The sequence below is a fragment of the Pseudorasbora parva genome, chromosome 4 (genome assembly GCF_024679245.1).
Source record: "Pseudorasbora parva isolate DD20220531a chromosome 4, ASM2467924v1, whole genome shotgun sequence".
Classification (NCBI taxonomy): Eukaryota; Metazoa; Chordata; class Actinopteri; order Cypriniformes; family Gobionidae; genus Pseudorasbora; species Pseudorasbora parva.
The window spans coordinates 57,067,949-57,082,844 of record NC_090175.1 but is presented as its reverse complement, the minus strand read 5'-3'; the positions used below and the strand labels follow the sequence as shown (position 1 = coordinate 57,082,844).

At 41.6% G+C, this 14,896-nt stretch overlaps 1 protein-coding gene across 2 annotated transcripts in view; it reads left to right on the top strand.

Moving 5' to 3' along the window:
* appa (amyloid beta (A4) precursor protein a) overlaps positions 1-14,896 on the top strand; it is a 37,164-nt gene that overhangs the window by 7,056 nt on the left and 15,212 nt on the right. For both annotated transcript variants that reach the window (XM_067442291.1, XM_067442292.1), the window contains exons 2-5: positions 11,350-11,517; positions 13,060-13,189; positions 13,401-13,513; positions 13,622-13,812. In XM_067442291.1, coding sequence (XP_067298392.1) covers positions 11,350-11,517; positions 13,060-13,189; positions 13,401-13,513; positions 13,622-13,812 — 602 coding nt within the window. The remainder of the gene's footprint in view (positions 1-11,349; positions 11,518-13,059; positions 13,190-13,400; positions 13,514-13,621; positions 13,813-14,896) is intronic.

The window sequence follows — 14,896 nt, the reverse complement described above, 5'->3', positions numbered from 1 at the left end:
AAAGTCGTAAATCGAGAATATGGAAGTATGTTTTAGGAGAAAATACGAGCAAAATGTCAGATTTGATTCTGTGTGTTACATGCCGTTTCTTTGTCATTTACTTGCAATTTCTGAGTAAATAAATGGCCTTAGGCAAGGCACGTTTATTTGTATAGCACATTTTATACCCAATGGCAATTCAAAGTGCTTTACTTAGAAATTAATTAAAATAGCGATAATATGCCTGAGAAAAAAGAATACCATGTGTACGAATAAAAAATAAAAACAAGCATAGTTAACCCTCTAGGCGCCTCGACCTCGAGTTTACTCGACAAGATGCGGCACTGAATAAAACGTGAAAATGCTCTAATCCAAGATTGCCACCGCTTTATGGCGTCATAATATGCAAATTAGATGGGACAATGTAATCCCTACATAAACTTAGGCTCATCCGTAATATTTCTCTAATTTACAGAAAGTTTCTATCTTTTATCACTTTTAAGATATAGCCTTTTGAAATTAAGATGTCAAAGTTGAACGTTTTAGAAAAAAACCTCTAGCGCCTAAAGGGGTTAACACCCTTGTGAAGATGATAATAAAATAATAATAATAAAATAAAATGGTCAGATCCACAATAATGGTCTGATATAAAAATAAAACATCCTTCAGTTTACAGCCTACATACATAAACCATCTAAATTAGATCAGCTCTCCTTCATGTTATAGTAAAAATGGTTTGATTTCAGTAAATCATCATTTTAAAACTTTTATTGATTGTTTGTTATCAATCAGAAATATTCTCTGTATCGCCTTTTTCATACATTTAAATGTTAAATATACATAGAACATGTAAAGTAAAGTATATGTGCGTAAAAATTGCTGCATGTAAATCAAAATGAATAAATCTGTAGGATATTCGTCATATATTTTGGTGCCAATACGTAAAATTTAACAACGATATCTCAACGATTTTAATGCGTCGACTGTGCATTTGATCAGTTTCTCAACGTTTGTCTTAATTTTGCTACACTGTACAAAAACAAACTTTTTTTTTTTTCAAAGTCGTAAATAGAGAATATGGAAGTATGTTTTAGGAGAAAATACGAACAAAATGTCAGATTTGATTCCGTGTGTGACATGCCGTTTCTTTGTCATTTACTTGCAATTCTGAGTAAATAAATGGCTTTATAGGAAAAATGGTTCGATTTCAGTGAATCAGTTCAAAACCATTTGTGTTATCAATCAGAAATATTCTCTGTATCGCATTTTTCATACATTTAAATGTTAAATATGCAAAGTAGATGTATACACTGTAAAAAAAAGGCACATTTTTAAATTTGGCAGTACAATCGACTTGGATTTTTAAGTTATTTCAACTTAAAATTATGTTAAACTGACTTTAAAAAAATGAGTTGCATCTTGTTTAACTAATAAAAAAAAAAAGTTTAACATTTCGTAACTTTTTTCGATGAGTTAAAACATATGTTGTCATAAGTATATTCTTTATATATTTTTGTGCCAGTACATAAAATTAATCAGCAATATCTCGACCGGTTTCTCAAAGTTTGTCTTCATTTTGCTAAACAGTTAAAAATTATTTTTCAAAGTTATAAATGAAGAATATTAGAGTATGTTTCACGAGGAAATAGATCGGCACAATTAATCATATTTATATATTTACATGCCGTTTCAGTGAATTGTGGCGTTTTTCATATTTTTGTAAAACCTATGTGCATAAATATTGGTGCATGTAAATTAAATTGAATAAATGATTAATTTGTTTAATGTACGATTTATTAAAATCTTGTAGTAAACATCGGCAAGTGTTGTTATATTGGTGCCTAATATAAATGTATAAAATGCATTTGTTCATTTACTGTTTTAAAACAAAAAGCAAATGCGTAAATAATGATCTAGCAATCAAAAGAATTTAACAACAATTTATTTCAAGTTTAAGAAAAATTGGGCCGTTTTTGTTTTCTGGATTCCTTTTTTTAATGGTTTAATTAATTTTTAATAACCAAAAAAAGCATGTCTAATTAATTAAATTCATAACAACAATTTTAATAATTTATAAAAATGTTCTGTTTTCACAAAGTTTTGTGTAATTTTTTGTAATCAAATAAAGACAAAACATTTCATTTATCTTTTAATCGTTTGTAATTAAACTTTTCTGTTGCTGCACAATAAACTTTTACTGTTAAAATCAAAAACATGGAAGAAAAATGGCAACCGTAATATATTTCCGTCGAGTTAAAAACAGACGCGTATTTTTATGACTGGATATGAAAATCTTTTAGTAAACATCGGCAAGTGTTGTTATATTAGTGCTTATAAATGTGTAAAATGCATTTGCTCATGTACTGTTTTAAACCTAGATTGTCCTGCATTTTAAGTGATTTTCCAGCAAATGTGTAAATAATGATCTTTTTGCCCATCCTCCCAGTAGTGACGGGTTGATTCATGAGATTTGTCCGCTGTTAGTCGGATGGGGCAAATAAATGCCCCAGTGCACCTGTCGCCATGGAAACAGCCCCGCAGAGGGTCGTTTATAACGAGAGCGCTGTGAATTACACACCATATATCATATGTTTCTAGTGGTTAGATTTGACCTCTGACCTTCACAGCCACCCCAAACAGGGAAACGTGATTAGCACCAGAGGAGGATTAATGACGCGGTTAACTTGACGTGTCGCATGTCATTGCACGGCCATCTAATATTACAAAACGTGCACTTAATGAAACGCTGCATTGAAATGATTTGTGTTGTGAAAGCACTTTTATTGCCGTCGTCCTGATTTGGACAATAGATAACTGGCGTTTAAAATAAATTAAATCTATAAAACTGATTTATTACAACTCATACCTCACTTCCAGCGATCAAGCATTCTTCCAGTAACGTTAATACAACGTTTGTTTAATGTTATCTGGTCTGTAATAACGCTCTCAAAAACATATTTTCTCCTTACACGTATCATTGGACGTTTTTTTTTAAATGTAACAGCTGGTTTCGGAACGTTCCGGGAACATTCTAAAGTAACGTTCCATTAATGTTTGAAGAAGGATACAGTGGGATGTTCCCTTAATGCGCAAATAACCAAGACAAACATAACAAATCTATTTATTTTAGCTGCATGCTTTCTTTTTTTTTTTTATCAACACTTGAATGTTAGTACGTTTAATAAAAAAGGCAAAAAAGCTGGAAAATCGTGTTTTTGTCTCGATGGGATTCTAGGGCTCTGGGAAATACGTTAGATTTTTTTTTCTCAAATAATTGTTTTCCGTTTATGTTTTTTTGGGCTCCATTTTATTGGTTAAAGAAATTAATTATCAATCAAAAACCATGTCTAATTAATTGAAATCATGGAACATACAATTTAACAACAATTTATAAAAAGTTTAAGAAAAATTACATGTTTTCTGGATTCCATTTTTTTGTGGTTTAATAAAAAAATTTATAATAAAAAAACATTAATTACATTCAAAACAACAATTTTAATAATTTATGAAAATGCTCTGTTTTCACAAAGTTTGTGATTTGTGTATTTTCTCGTAATCAAATAACATCTTTTGAAATTAAACTTTTTGTTGCTGAACAATGAACTAACGGATATATATATATATATATATATATATATATATATATATATATATATATATATATATATATATATATATATATATATATATATATATATATATATATATATATATATATATATATCTGTCAAGTTAAAACCAGGCTTTTATTTTGAAATGTGGACTTTTCAAATTCCGCGTTATACAGTTAATTCTGTTTTTATGACTGGATTCTGCGATTTAGTCTGCGTTTAACATTCGGCAGTTTTGATTTATACACTGATTGCGTTTGTTTGATGTGCGTCAGCAATGCTTTCATCAGTTGTTCCTGCTTCTTCTTCTCCTGTGTTTTGGCTCTTTCGGCAAGGAAAAGAGGCTATTTGTGAAATGATTCCTTAAATGTTTGAAGAGATTTGTTTTCTCAGGCCTCTTCCGAATGCAGTAATGGTTGTGCAGATGTCAGATCAACAGCAGCTCAGTGTTTGCTGGTCTCGTGGGTTTCTCTTGCGCTATAATTAGCGTTCCTCAGGAGAGCGGGGCGCGGCACATGTTCCTGTCTCTGCTCTCGTTCCCTCACACATTTCCAGCCTTCCTCTAAACTCCTGTGATGTTTCTATTATAGGCCATATATAGACCGTATCCGCCAGAGAAATAGTGTTTGAACTTCCGTTTTGCATCAGCTCTTTCTCTGAAGATTTTATACCCCGCTAGCCTGATAAGCCCGAGACACATCAAGACGTTTGGTCTGGAAACTCTCCATTGACGGCTCAATCCGAGGGGCGGATAAACGGTTGTCTTTTAAACTCCCTCTGCACGCGATAGGATAGCGCTACACCAACCAGAGCAACGAGAAGCGGAGCTGACAGATTAAACATTCACCGTATCCGGTCGGCTAAACTCTGAACACATCTTCCCTTCTTAAGAATGACTTCAGTGCCGTTCTTTGTTCTTTTCTCAGAGAAAAGCTTAACTCCAAGTCTTCCAGAGTCACGGTCAAAGCTGATTCGAAAGACCGCCGCTGTTCGCCAGTTTCTGTGTTTACTAGAAGCACGCAAACGCAACTCGGCGTCATTATGCTAAGCCCCGCCCACCGACTCTATACACGATGTGATTGGCCTGTCCAGAGTTTGGTTTGTACAGCTCAGAAGTGTATTGAGAGTTGCTAGACGACACTCGCGGCAGATTAGATTTGCTGCCGCTAGGGTGCAATTCTAGGCTTAAACCCCGCCTCTCTGAGAGCTGCTATGCTGTGATTGGTCAGAAAGTAAGCACTCATTATCATATCTTAATCTCAGCTCTTGACACGCAGTGATACGAGCAGTAACGATGGCGTGGGTTCGAGCGTCTCAATCTCAGCAGAAAAAGCCTGTCGTCCACATCAACAACACCAACCAAACTCCTCCAGTCTCAGAGATGACTAGTGAGAGAGGGTGGGGCTAAGAGACGCTGCTCAGCTAATGAGGACCAGTGGAGGGCATTATGCAAATTAACTACAATATGAGGGCGGTGCAAAGAAACGCTGTTCAGCCAATCAGGACCAGAGGAGGGGTTTATGCAAGTTAACTATAGTGTTTGAAGGCAGGGCAAAAAGACATTGTTCAGCCAATCAGGACCAAAGGAGGGCATTATGCAAATTAACTAGTATTTGAGGGCGGGGCAAAGAGACACCTTTCGCCAACAGCGAATGTTGGCTGGCTGGCATTATGCAAATTAGTTGGAATTGGAATTACTGACGACTCGTTTCAGTTCAGAATCGCTTCTTCCTTTTGGGAGACAAATTATCATTAGCATTCACAAACAGCTTTATTACACGCATCATTGCAGCAATTTATTAACACAAATTCTATATACAATTATAGTACATTTTTATGGCAGAAGTGCTGTGTTTTTCATGGGCGGCTCTTTCTGCTTCCGCCTCCTGTTTCCCTCGCAGAGCGGACGTCCAGTTCGTGTGTGTGTGTGTGTGTGTGTGTGTGTGAACTCACAGATTCATCTAGATAGCATCTGTAAGTAATACATCTGTCTGGCGCCTGACCCACATCTGCAGCGGGCAGGATATTATATTTATAATAAGGATTGTGTTTGTAAATGAACTCTAAAGCATCGCTTCACATTTATATTTACAGTGAGTGTGTGTGGAGAACCAGTGTTTGAGTGAAAGCCGGTTTCTAAAGGTGTTTATTGGGTAAAAGCTGCTCATTTTACAATATCCACATTTTTGTTATCTTATAAAAAAAAATATATATATTTAAATATATATTCATGCACCTGCTCTCTAGATATCAGTAGCATCACCCTTTAACCAATAATAATTTGTGCGTGTGCGTGTGCGTGTGCGTGTGCGTGTGCGTGTGCGTGTGTGTGTGTGTGTGTGTGTGTGTGTGTGTGTGTGTGTGTGAGTGAGTGAGTGAGAGATAATATCCGCTCCTGGCTGATACCGGATCTTCAGGGTGGGGTGTGTTACAGTGATTACAGGCCAGTCATTTATACACACACACACACACATCGACGCAATCAAGACGTCTGTTCCCACAGAGACTGTTGCCATGACACCCCTCCCCCCACCCACTCTGCTGCCATGGCAACGGTCAGCCTCACGCCCATTAACCCTCAGTGTCCTCTGGGAGGAATTGTTTTATTGTGACTCGCTCACGAGGGGCTTTTCTCAGAGAGCAGGAGACACACACACACACACATACACACACTGCCCCTAAACCTACCCATCACAGGAAACATTCTGCATCTTTACATTTTTAAAAAGACACTTAATTTAGTATGTTCATAAATCCATTTACATTGTGGGGACCACTGGCTGGAGATCTCAGGTTTATATTACGTTGTGGGGACATTTGGTATTATAAACAAGTACACACACACACACACACACACACACACACCTGAGGAATCACTGACACACTCAACTCAGTGTGAGTGTGTTTTAGTGTGTGTGTGTGTGTGTGTGTGTGTGTGTGTGTGTGTGTGTGTGTGTTGCTGAACGGTACTCGTGTTCCAGTGACTGATTGCAGAAGTTAATCTTCACCCTTATAATTCACATATTAAAGTAATTTGATCAAATATTAGCTGACTGGTTGATTTTTTTCTCTTCTGAAAAACTGCAGTTCTAGGAAAAGCATTTGTGTATTTTAACACACAGTTCTGATCACTAGCTGAACTCACACACTTTAACTCACAATAGCAATGTCTACTCTTTGTAAAATTTTAGAGCTGGAAAATGTATATTCGCTATAGAAATGTCTTCAGCAGAAGCGTGACGCTCAAACACTCAGATCATGCTGACGCCGAGCAGCAGCTTTACGGGAGTTTATCCGAATCGCCGGTTAACCCTGTGCTGGGATGCCATGTGCTGGTGGAGGGATTTCTGTGTGTGTGTGTGTGTGTGTGTGAGTATGTGAGTGTGTGTGTCTCTCTCACACACACACTCACACTCACACACACTCTCACACTCACACACACACTCTCACACACACACACATACACACTCACACACACACTCTCACACACTCGTTTTCACACACTCACTCACACTCTCTCACACACTCATCTCTCTCACACACACACTCTCTCACATGCTCAGACATTCACACTCACTCTCAATCTCTCACACTCAATCTTTTACACTCTCTCACACTCACACACACTCACTCTCTCACACACACACTCTCTCACATGCTCAGACATTCACACTCACTCTCAATCTCTCACACTCAATCTTTTACACTCTCTCACACTCACACACACTCACTCTCTCACACACTCGCCTACACTCACACACACTCTCTCTCACACACTCTCACACACTCACACACTCTCACACACTCTCACACACTTTCACACACACACACACACGCACACACACACACACGCACGCACACTCTCACACTTTCACACACTCTCACGCACACTATCACACTCTCGTTCTCACACACACTCTCACTCACACTTTCACACTCACACTCTCACACACACACTCTCTCACACACACTCACACTCTCACACACTCATCTCTCTCACACACACACTCTCTCACATGCTCAGACATTCACACTCACACTCTCAATCTCTCACACTCAATATTTTACACTCTCTCACACACACTCACTCTCTCACACACTCACTCACACTTTCACACACACACACACACACACACACACACACACACACACACACACACACACACACACACTCACATACACACACACTCACACTTTCACACACACACACACACACACACACACACACACACACACCTTTACACAATCACGCACACTATCACACTCTCGTTCTCACACACACTTTCACACACTCACTCTCTCACACTTTCACACACTCACTCTCACACTTTCACACACTCACTCTCTCACACTTTCACACACTCTTTCACACACTCTCTCACACACTCTCTCACACACTCTCTCTCTCACACACCCTCTCACACACACTCACACTTTCACACACACACTCTCTCTCTCTCACACACTCTCTCTCACACACTCTCTCTCACACACTCTCTCACACACTCTCTCTCACACTCTCTCTCTCTCTCTCTCTCTCTCTCACACACTCTCTCTCACACACACACACACACACACTCAGACGGTTCTCATGCACTGCTCTTTTCATAACATCACAGCCTGATCACAAACAGGACGTTGTTTTCCTGCCAACATGTTGGTCTGCTAATAAGATTAGTGAGCACAAAACGTTAGCATGTCTTCCCCTTTCTGTCCGTCTCGGCCTCCCGCGCGCGTCATTGTCCTTCGCGTAACACAATGCGCTCATTGAGGAGCCGAAACCGCCTCGCGTTGTCTTTATGGCAGCCCTCAGATCGTTCTGACCTCTTGTGACACAGGTAGAGTGTGTGTACTCAGGTCTTGTTTGGTTAGTAAAGCTGATAAAGGTTGAATGCGGCTCTAGAAGTGATTAGTGTCTGCACGGTTCGACGTGTTTAGTCTGATGTGTTACACCAGGCCAATCCTGGTGTTTGGGCTTCGTCCTAATCCATGTTCTGTGCTAAACGTGACCTTCATCGCTTGTGGGAACGACTTGTCAGGACTTTTCTATCAGTAAACGGTGTGTGTGTGTGTGTGTGTGTGTGTGTTAGTGATGCGCAGGTCAGTGTATAAACAACCCGCACCCAACTGACGTTTTCAACTAACCCGCCCAAAACTCAGACCACAAAAAAGAAAATATTGTACCCGCTTCCTGACCCGCATAAGTAGTAAATTATGGGGGTAATATTGTTGCTTTATTCCAAACAAATATATTATCAACAAACAAATGTAAAGCGATTCACAAATGAATGCAGCTTATGCAAGGCAGAGTTGTGTGTTTTTGACATGTGTGGATTTTTTTGTTACTCACAAATATCATTGTATTTATTTGTGAATCTAATTTATTTTTGTGAAACTCCTGCATATATTTGTGGATCTCATTCTGTTGATTTGTGGAATTATTTATTTTTTGTGAATCGCTTTACATTTATTTGTGGATAACAATATATTTCTTTGGAATAATGCAACAATATTACCCCCATATTAAAGGTTCTCTGGCATAATATCCATTAATGCAGCCTGTGGAGGAGAGATGTTTCAGGTAGTGATGTTAACAGCGATACCAAAGCTCCGAAGCTTGTGTCAAAAAAATTAAACGATTTTCAGTGAAGCTTTGTATCGATGCTTGATTCGTTCTATCAAAATCACGTGACCAATGACGTCCGAAGCTTCGGTTCACACACGCCCACGTGACTGCTTCGTACTCAGATTCAAAAAGCGCGACACGGGTGGTTAGAACTTGTATTGTGTGTGTGTGTGTGTGTGTGTTAGTCTACTTGCTTTATTCTGTATCAAGTTTTAAAAATTTTTGATTTTAGGAGTATGCAATGGAACACATTGTTGTCGTGTATTTAACATATTAAATACAAATATTAAATACGATACAAAGCTTCACGATTTTCAGTGAAGCTTTGTATCGATGCTTGATTCGTTCTATCAAAATCACGTGACCAATGACGTCCGAAGCTTCGGTTCACACACGCCCACGTGACTGCTTCGTACTCAGATTCAAAAAGCGCGACACGGGTGGTTAGAACTTGTATTGTGTGTGTGTGTGTGTGTGTGTTAGTCTACTTGCTTTATTCTGTATCAAGTTTTAAAAATTTTTGATTTTAGGAGTATGCAATGGAACACATTGTTGTCGTGTATTTAACATATTGATTAATTCATTTATACATCTATTCATTCATTTGTATTATTTTTTTACTTATAAGACAATGGTTTCAAAACATTTTGCGACACAGCGCTTTCCCTCACTTTCAGCAGAAGAGGTCCTCATCGAGCTCTGATTTGAAAAGCTTTGAGTAATGAGCCGTTTTCTGATTCAATTGTGCTGAAAGCTTCACTTCGCCATCACTAGTTTCAGGCCCATCATTGTCCATTTCAGCTCTAGATGCATAATATTGATGAGCGCGATGTTTGTTTCGACCCTGCAGAATTCATCAGCTGGTCAACTGAGCACCCCGTCCACACGAAGCCAGAGCTTTCCCAATCTGATCTTTGTTTCCCCTCGTTTTAAGAAATATGCGCATATACAAGTGCCCGTAGTTTATCCCTAACTCTTCACCGTGCTGGACGTAGTGTGATGACATCACAGTTTCAGAAAATATACGGATTCGCTGTACACACGAAAACGGAAGATTGTCGTTTTCAGATTTACCCACTTTGGGACCCGGTTTCAGAAAATATCGGATTCATGCTTCTTAAACGCCGGATCTGTGTGGACGAAACGCTGATACGGTACACAATGTATACGTATACAGCTGAACGCGTCTCCGTGTGGACGCGGCCTGAGAGAGAGCCCACTTTTGGAAAAGTGTGGAAGCTCTTAGGAGCGGAAAGTCGCAAACCGTTCTTTTTCTGAATGCTGTAGATATAGCCTAGTGTTATTTAATAATATTTATTATTATTTAACTTCTTTCCTACATTTATATATTTGGGCAAATGCATTTTTGTCTCAGTGCATGCATTGTTTTAGTTCGGTAGGGTCGCCGTTAGTTTAGCTTAGCATAATGAATGGAATCCTATGTTGCCAGCTAGCATATCCTGAGTAAAAGTGTTCAAAAAAAACTCACCTAATTACTTCTTGTGGCCTGCGTATTCACAAATACAGATGCAGAATTAACTGGCCGATTTCCTAGGCATATATTGACTTGGGACTATATTATGGGTTAGCACAGGCGAAGCAGAGATCATCATACAACACATTGCGATCAATCAATAGCCAAAGGACGTGCTTCCCCATAATATAATGAGGACAATCTCTGCTTCGCCTGTGCTTCCCCATAATATAGTCCTAAGTCAATATCTGCCTAGGAAGGTAGATGGCAGACAACAAAAAGTAATTCGGTGGGTTTGTTTTGGATCAAAACTCATTTTGGCGTATACATTCCACGAGATTGCACACTCGTTCTTTTGATACGCATTACGATGTGATCGTGTTGGACATTACGGAGCTAGGCTATATGGGTTTAAAAAAGGATAGCCTAATAAAATGGTGCAATAGCATTGCTCAGTTCAACGTGTTGGGAAATCAGCCATTTTGTCCCGCATCCTAATTATTTCAAACGACCCGACCGACCGCGACCCGAAGATTATTAAAACTATTTTTGGATGACTCGTAACCGCGGGTAACCACTCATTTTGGATGAACCGGCGCGTCACTGGTGTGTGTTGATATCACGCCTCAGATGTTTGAGTGCTGCTGTTCTGTCCGCAGGTGCCGTCGGACTCCGGCACCGGACTCCTGGCAGAGCCGCAGGTCGCCATGTTCTGCGGGAAACTCAACATGCACATCAACGTTCAGACCGGAAAATGGGAACCCGATCCGTCCGGAACCAAGAGCTGCATTGGGACAAAAGAGGGAATCTTGCAGTACTGCCAGGAGGTAAAGATCGAGAGAGAAAGAGAATGAGAGAGAGAGAGATTGATGGTTGGGTGGAGTATAAATGGGTGGATGATAGTTGGGTGGATGGATGATAGTTTGGTGGATGATAGATGATAGTTTGATGGATGGATGATAGTTTGGTGGATGATAGATGATAGTTTGATGGATGGATGATAGTTGGGTGGATGATAGATGATAGTTTGATGGATGGATGATAGTTTGATGGATGGATGATAGTTGGGTGGATGAATGAATGATGGATGATAGTTGGATGGATGGATGGATGATGGTTTGATAGATGGATGATGGTTTGATAGATGGATGATAGTTGGGTGGATGGATGATAGTTTGATGGATGGACGATAGTTGGGTGGATGATAGATGATAGTTCGATGGATGGATGATAGTTTGATGGATGGATGATAGTTAGGTGGATGGATGATGGATGGATGATAGTTGGATGGATGGATGGATGATGGTTTGATAGAGTGATGATAGTTGGGTGGATGGATGATAGTTTGATGGATGGACGATAGTTGGGTGGATGGATGATAGTTGGGTGGATGGACAATAGTTGGGTGGATGGATGATAGTTGGGTGGATGGACAATAGTTGGGTGGATGGATGATAGTTGGGTGGATAGATGATGGATGATAGTTTGATGGATGGACGATAGTTGGGTGGATAGATGATGGATGATAGTTTGATGGATGGACGATAGTTGGGTGGATGGATGATAGTTGGGTGGATGGATGATAGTTGGGTGGATGGATGATAGTTGGGTGGATGGATGATAGTTGGGTGGATGGATGATAGTTTGATGGATGGATGATAGTTGGGTGGATGGACGATAGTTGGGTGGATGGACGATAGTTGGGTGGATGGATGATAGTTGGGTGGATGGACGATAGTTGGGTGGATGGATGATAGTTTGATGGATGGTCGATAGTTGGGTGGATAGATGATGGATGATAGTTTGATGGATGGACGATAGTTGGGTGGATGGATGATAGTTGGGTGGATGGATGGATGATAGTTTGATGGATGGATGATAGTTGGGTGGATGGACGATAGTTGGGTGGATGGACGATAGTTGGGTGGATGGATGATAGTTTGATGGATGGATGATAGTTTGATGGATGGACGATAGTTGGGTGGATAGATGATGGATGATAGTTTGATGGATGGACGATAGTTGGGTGGATGGATGATAGTTGGGTGGATGGATGATAGTTGGGTGGATGGATGATAGTTTGATGGATGGATGATAGTTGGGTGGATGGACGATAGTTGGGTGGATGGACGATAGTTGGGTGGATGGACGATAGTTGGGTGGATGGATGATAGTTGGGTGGATGGATGATAGTTTGATGGATGGACGATAGTTGGGTGGATGTGTGGGTATTCTTCCCTTCCTGAAGAAAAGGATTCATATCTTCTTTACTGACCTCAGAGTTCTAAATAAAATGCTGCTTATCTGTGTTCAACATTGATAAGTCATTAGATAAACACTTTAAGTGTGTGTGTGTGTGTCCTGTTCAGGTGTATCCAGAGCTCCAGATCACGAACGTGGTGGAGGCCAATCAGCCGGTCAGCATCTGGGACTGGTGTAAGAAGGGCCGCAAGCAGTGCCGCAGTCACATGCACATCGTGGTGCCGTACCGCTGCCTGGGTGTGTGAGTTTATCATCACTGTGTGTGTGTGTGTGTGTGTGTGTGTGTGTGTGTGTGTGTGATGGGTAGGTTTAGGTGTAGGGGGATAGAAAATACGGTTTGTACAGTATATTAAGCCAATGGAATGTCCCTACATTTCACAAAAACAAACGTGTGTGTGTGTGTCGCTCGTCCTCACTGTGCTCAACCTGTGCCGTTTCTCTCTGTCAGTGGGAGAGTTCGTGAGCGACGCTCTGCTGGTTCCGGATAAGTGTAAGTTTCTGCACCAGGAGCGCATGGACATGTGTGAGAGTCACCTGCACTGGCACACCGTTGCCAAAGAGGTATTAGAACCACACACACACACACACACACACACACACACACACACACACACACACACAATGTATTATACTTATACGAGCTGATTCAGTATGACCGTCTCTCCACAGTCCTGCGGGGACCGCACCATGAATCTCCATGACTACGGGATGCTGTTGCCGTGCGGCATCGACCGTTTCCGTGGCGTTGAGTTCGTCTGCTGCCCGGCGGAGGCGGAGAAGGAGTCTGACAGCGCAGCGGTGGAGGAGGACGACTCTGATGTGTGGTGGGGCGGAGCCGAGGCTGACTACAGCGAGAACAGGTACACCATCACCTCCATCACTTCCATCACCCCCATCACCTCCATCACCCCCTCACACCATCACTTCTATCACCCCCTCACACCATCACCTCCATCACCCCCTCACACCATCACCTCTATCACACCATCACCCCCATCACCCACATCACCTCCATCACCCCCTCACACCATCACCCCCATCACCCCCATCACCTCCATCACCTCACACCATCACCCCCTCACACCCATCACCCCCATCACCCCCTCACCCCCATCACCCCCTCACCCCCTCACACCATCACCCCATCACACCATCACCCCATCAGCTCCATCACCCCATCACACCATCACCCCCTCACACCATCACCCCCATCACCTCCCTCACCCCCTCACACCATCACCTCCATCACCCCCATCACACCATCACCCCCTCACACCATCACCCCATCCCCCCATCACACCATCACCCCCATCACACCATCACCCCCATCACCTCCCTCACACCATCACCCCCATCATCTCCATCACCCCCTCACACCATCACCCCCATCACCTCCATCACCCCCTCACACCATCACCTCCATCACCCCCTCACACCATCATCTCCATCACCCCCTCACACCATCACCCCCTCACTCCATCACCCTCTCACCCCCATCACCTCCATCACCTCCATCACCCCCTCACCCCCATCACACCATCACCCCCATCACACCATCACCTCCATCACCCCCTCACACCATCACCTCCATCCCCCCATCACACCATCACCTCCATCACCCCCTCACACCATCATCTCCATCACCCCCTCACACCATCACCCCCTCACTCCATCACCCTCTCACCCCCATCACCTCCATCACCTCCATCACCCCCATCACCTCCATCACCCCCATCACACCATCACCCCCATCACACTATCACCTCCATCATCTCCATCATCCTCTCACACCATCACCCCCATCACCTCCATCACCCCCATCACCTCATAACGCAACCAATCACAGTTTGTTTTGTTCACGTCATGTTTAGGAGCGTGAAAATATAAAGTCGATGACCCTGCAATGACATTTTTTTTTTTAACTATTCGAATATATATTTGAAT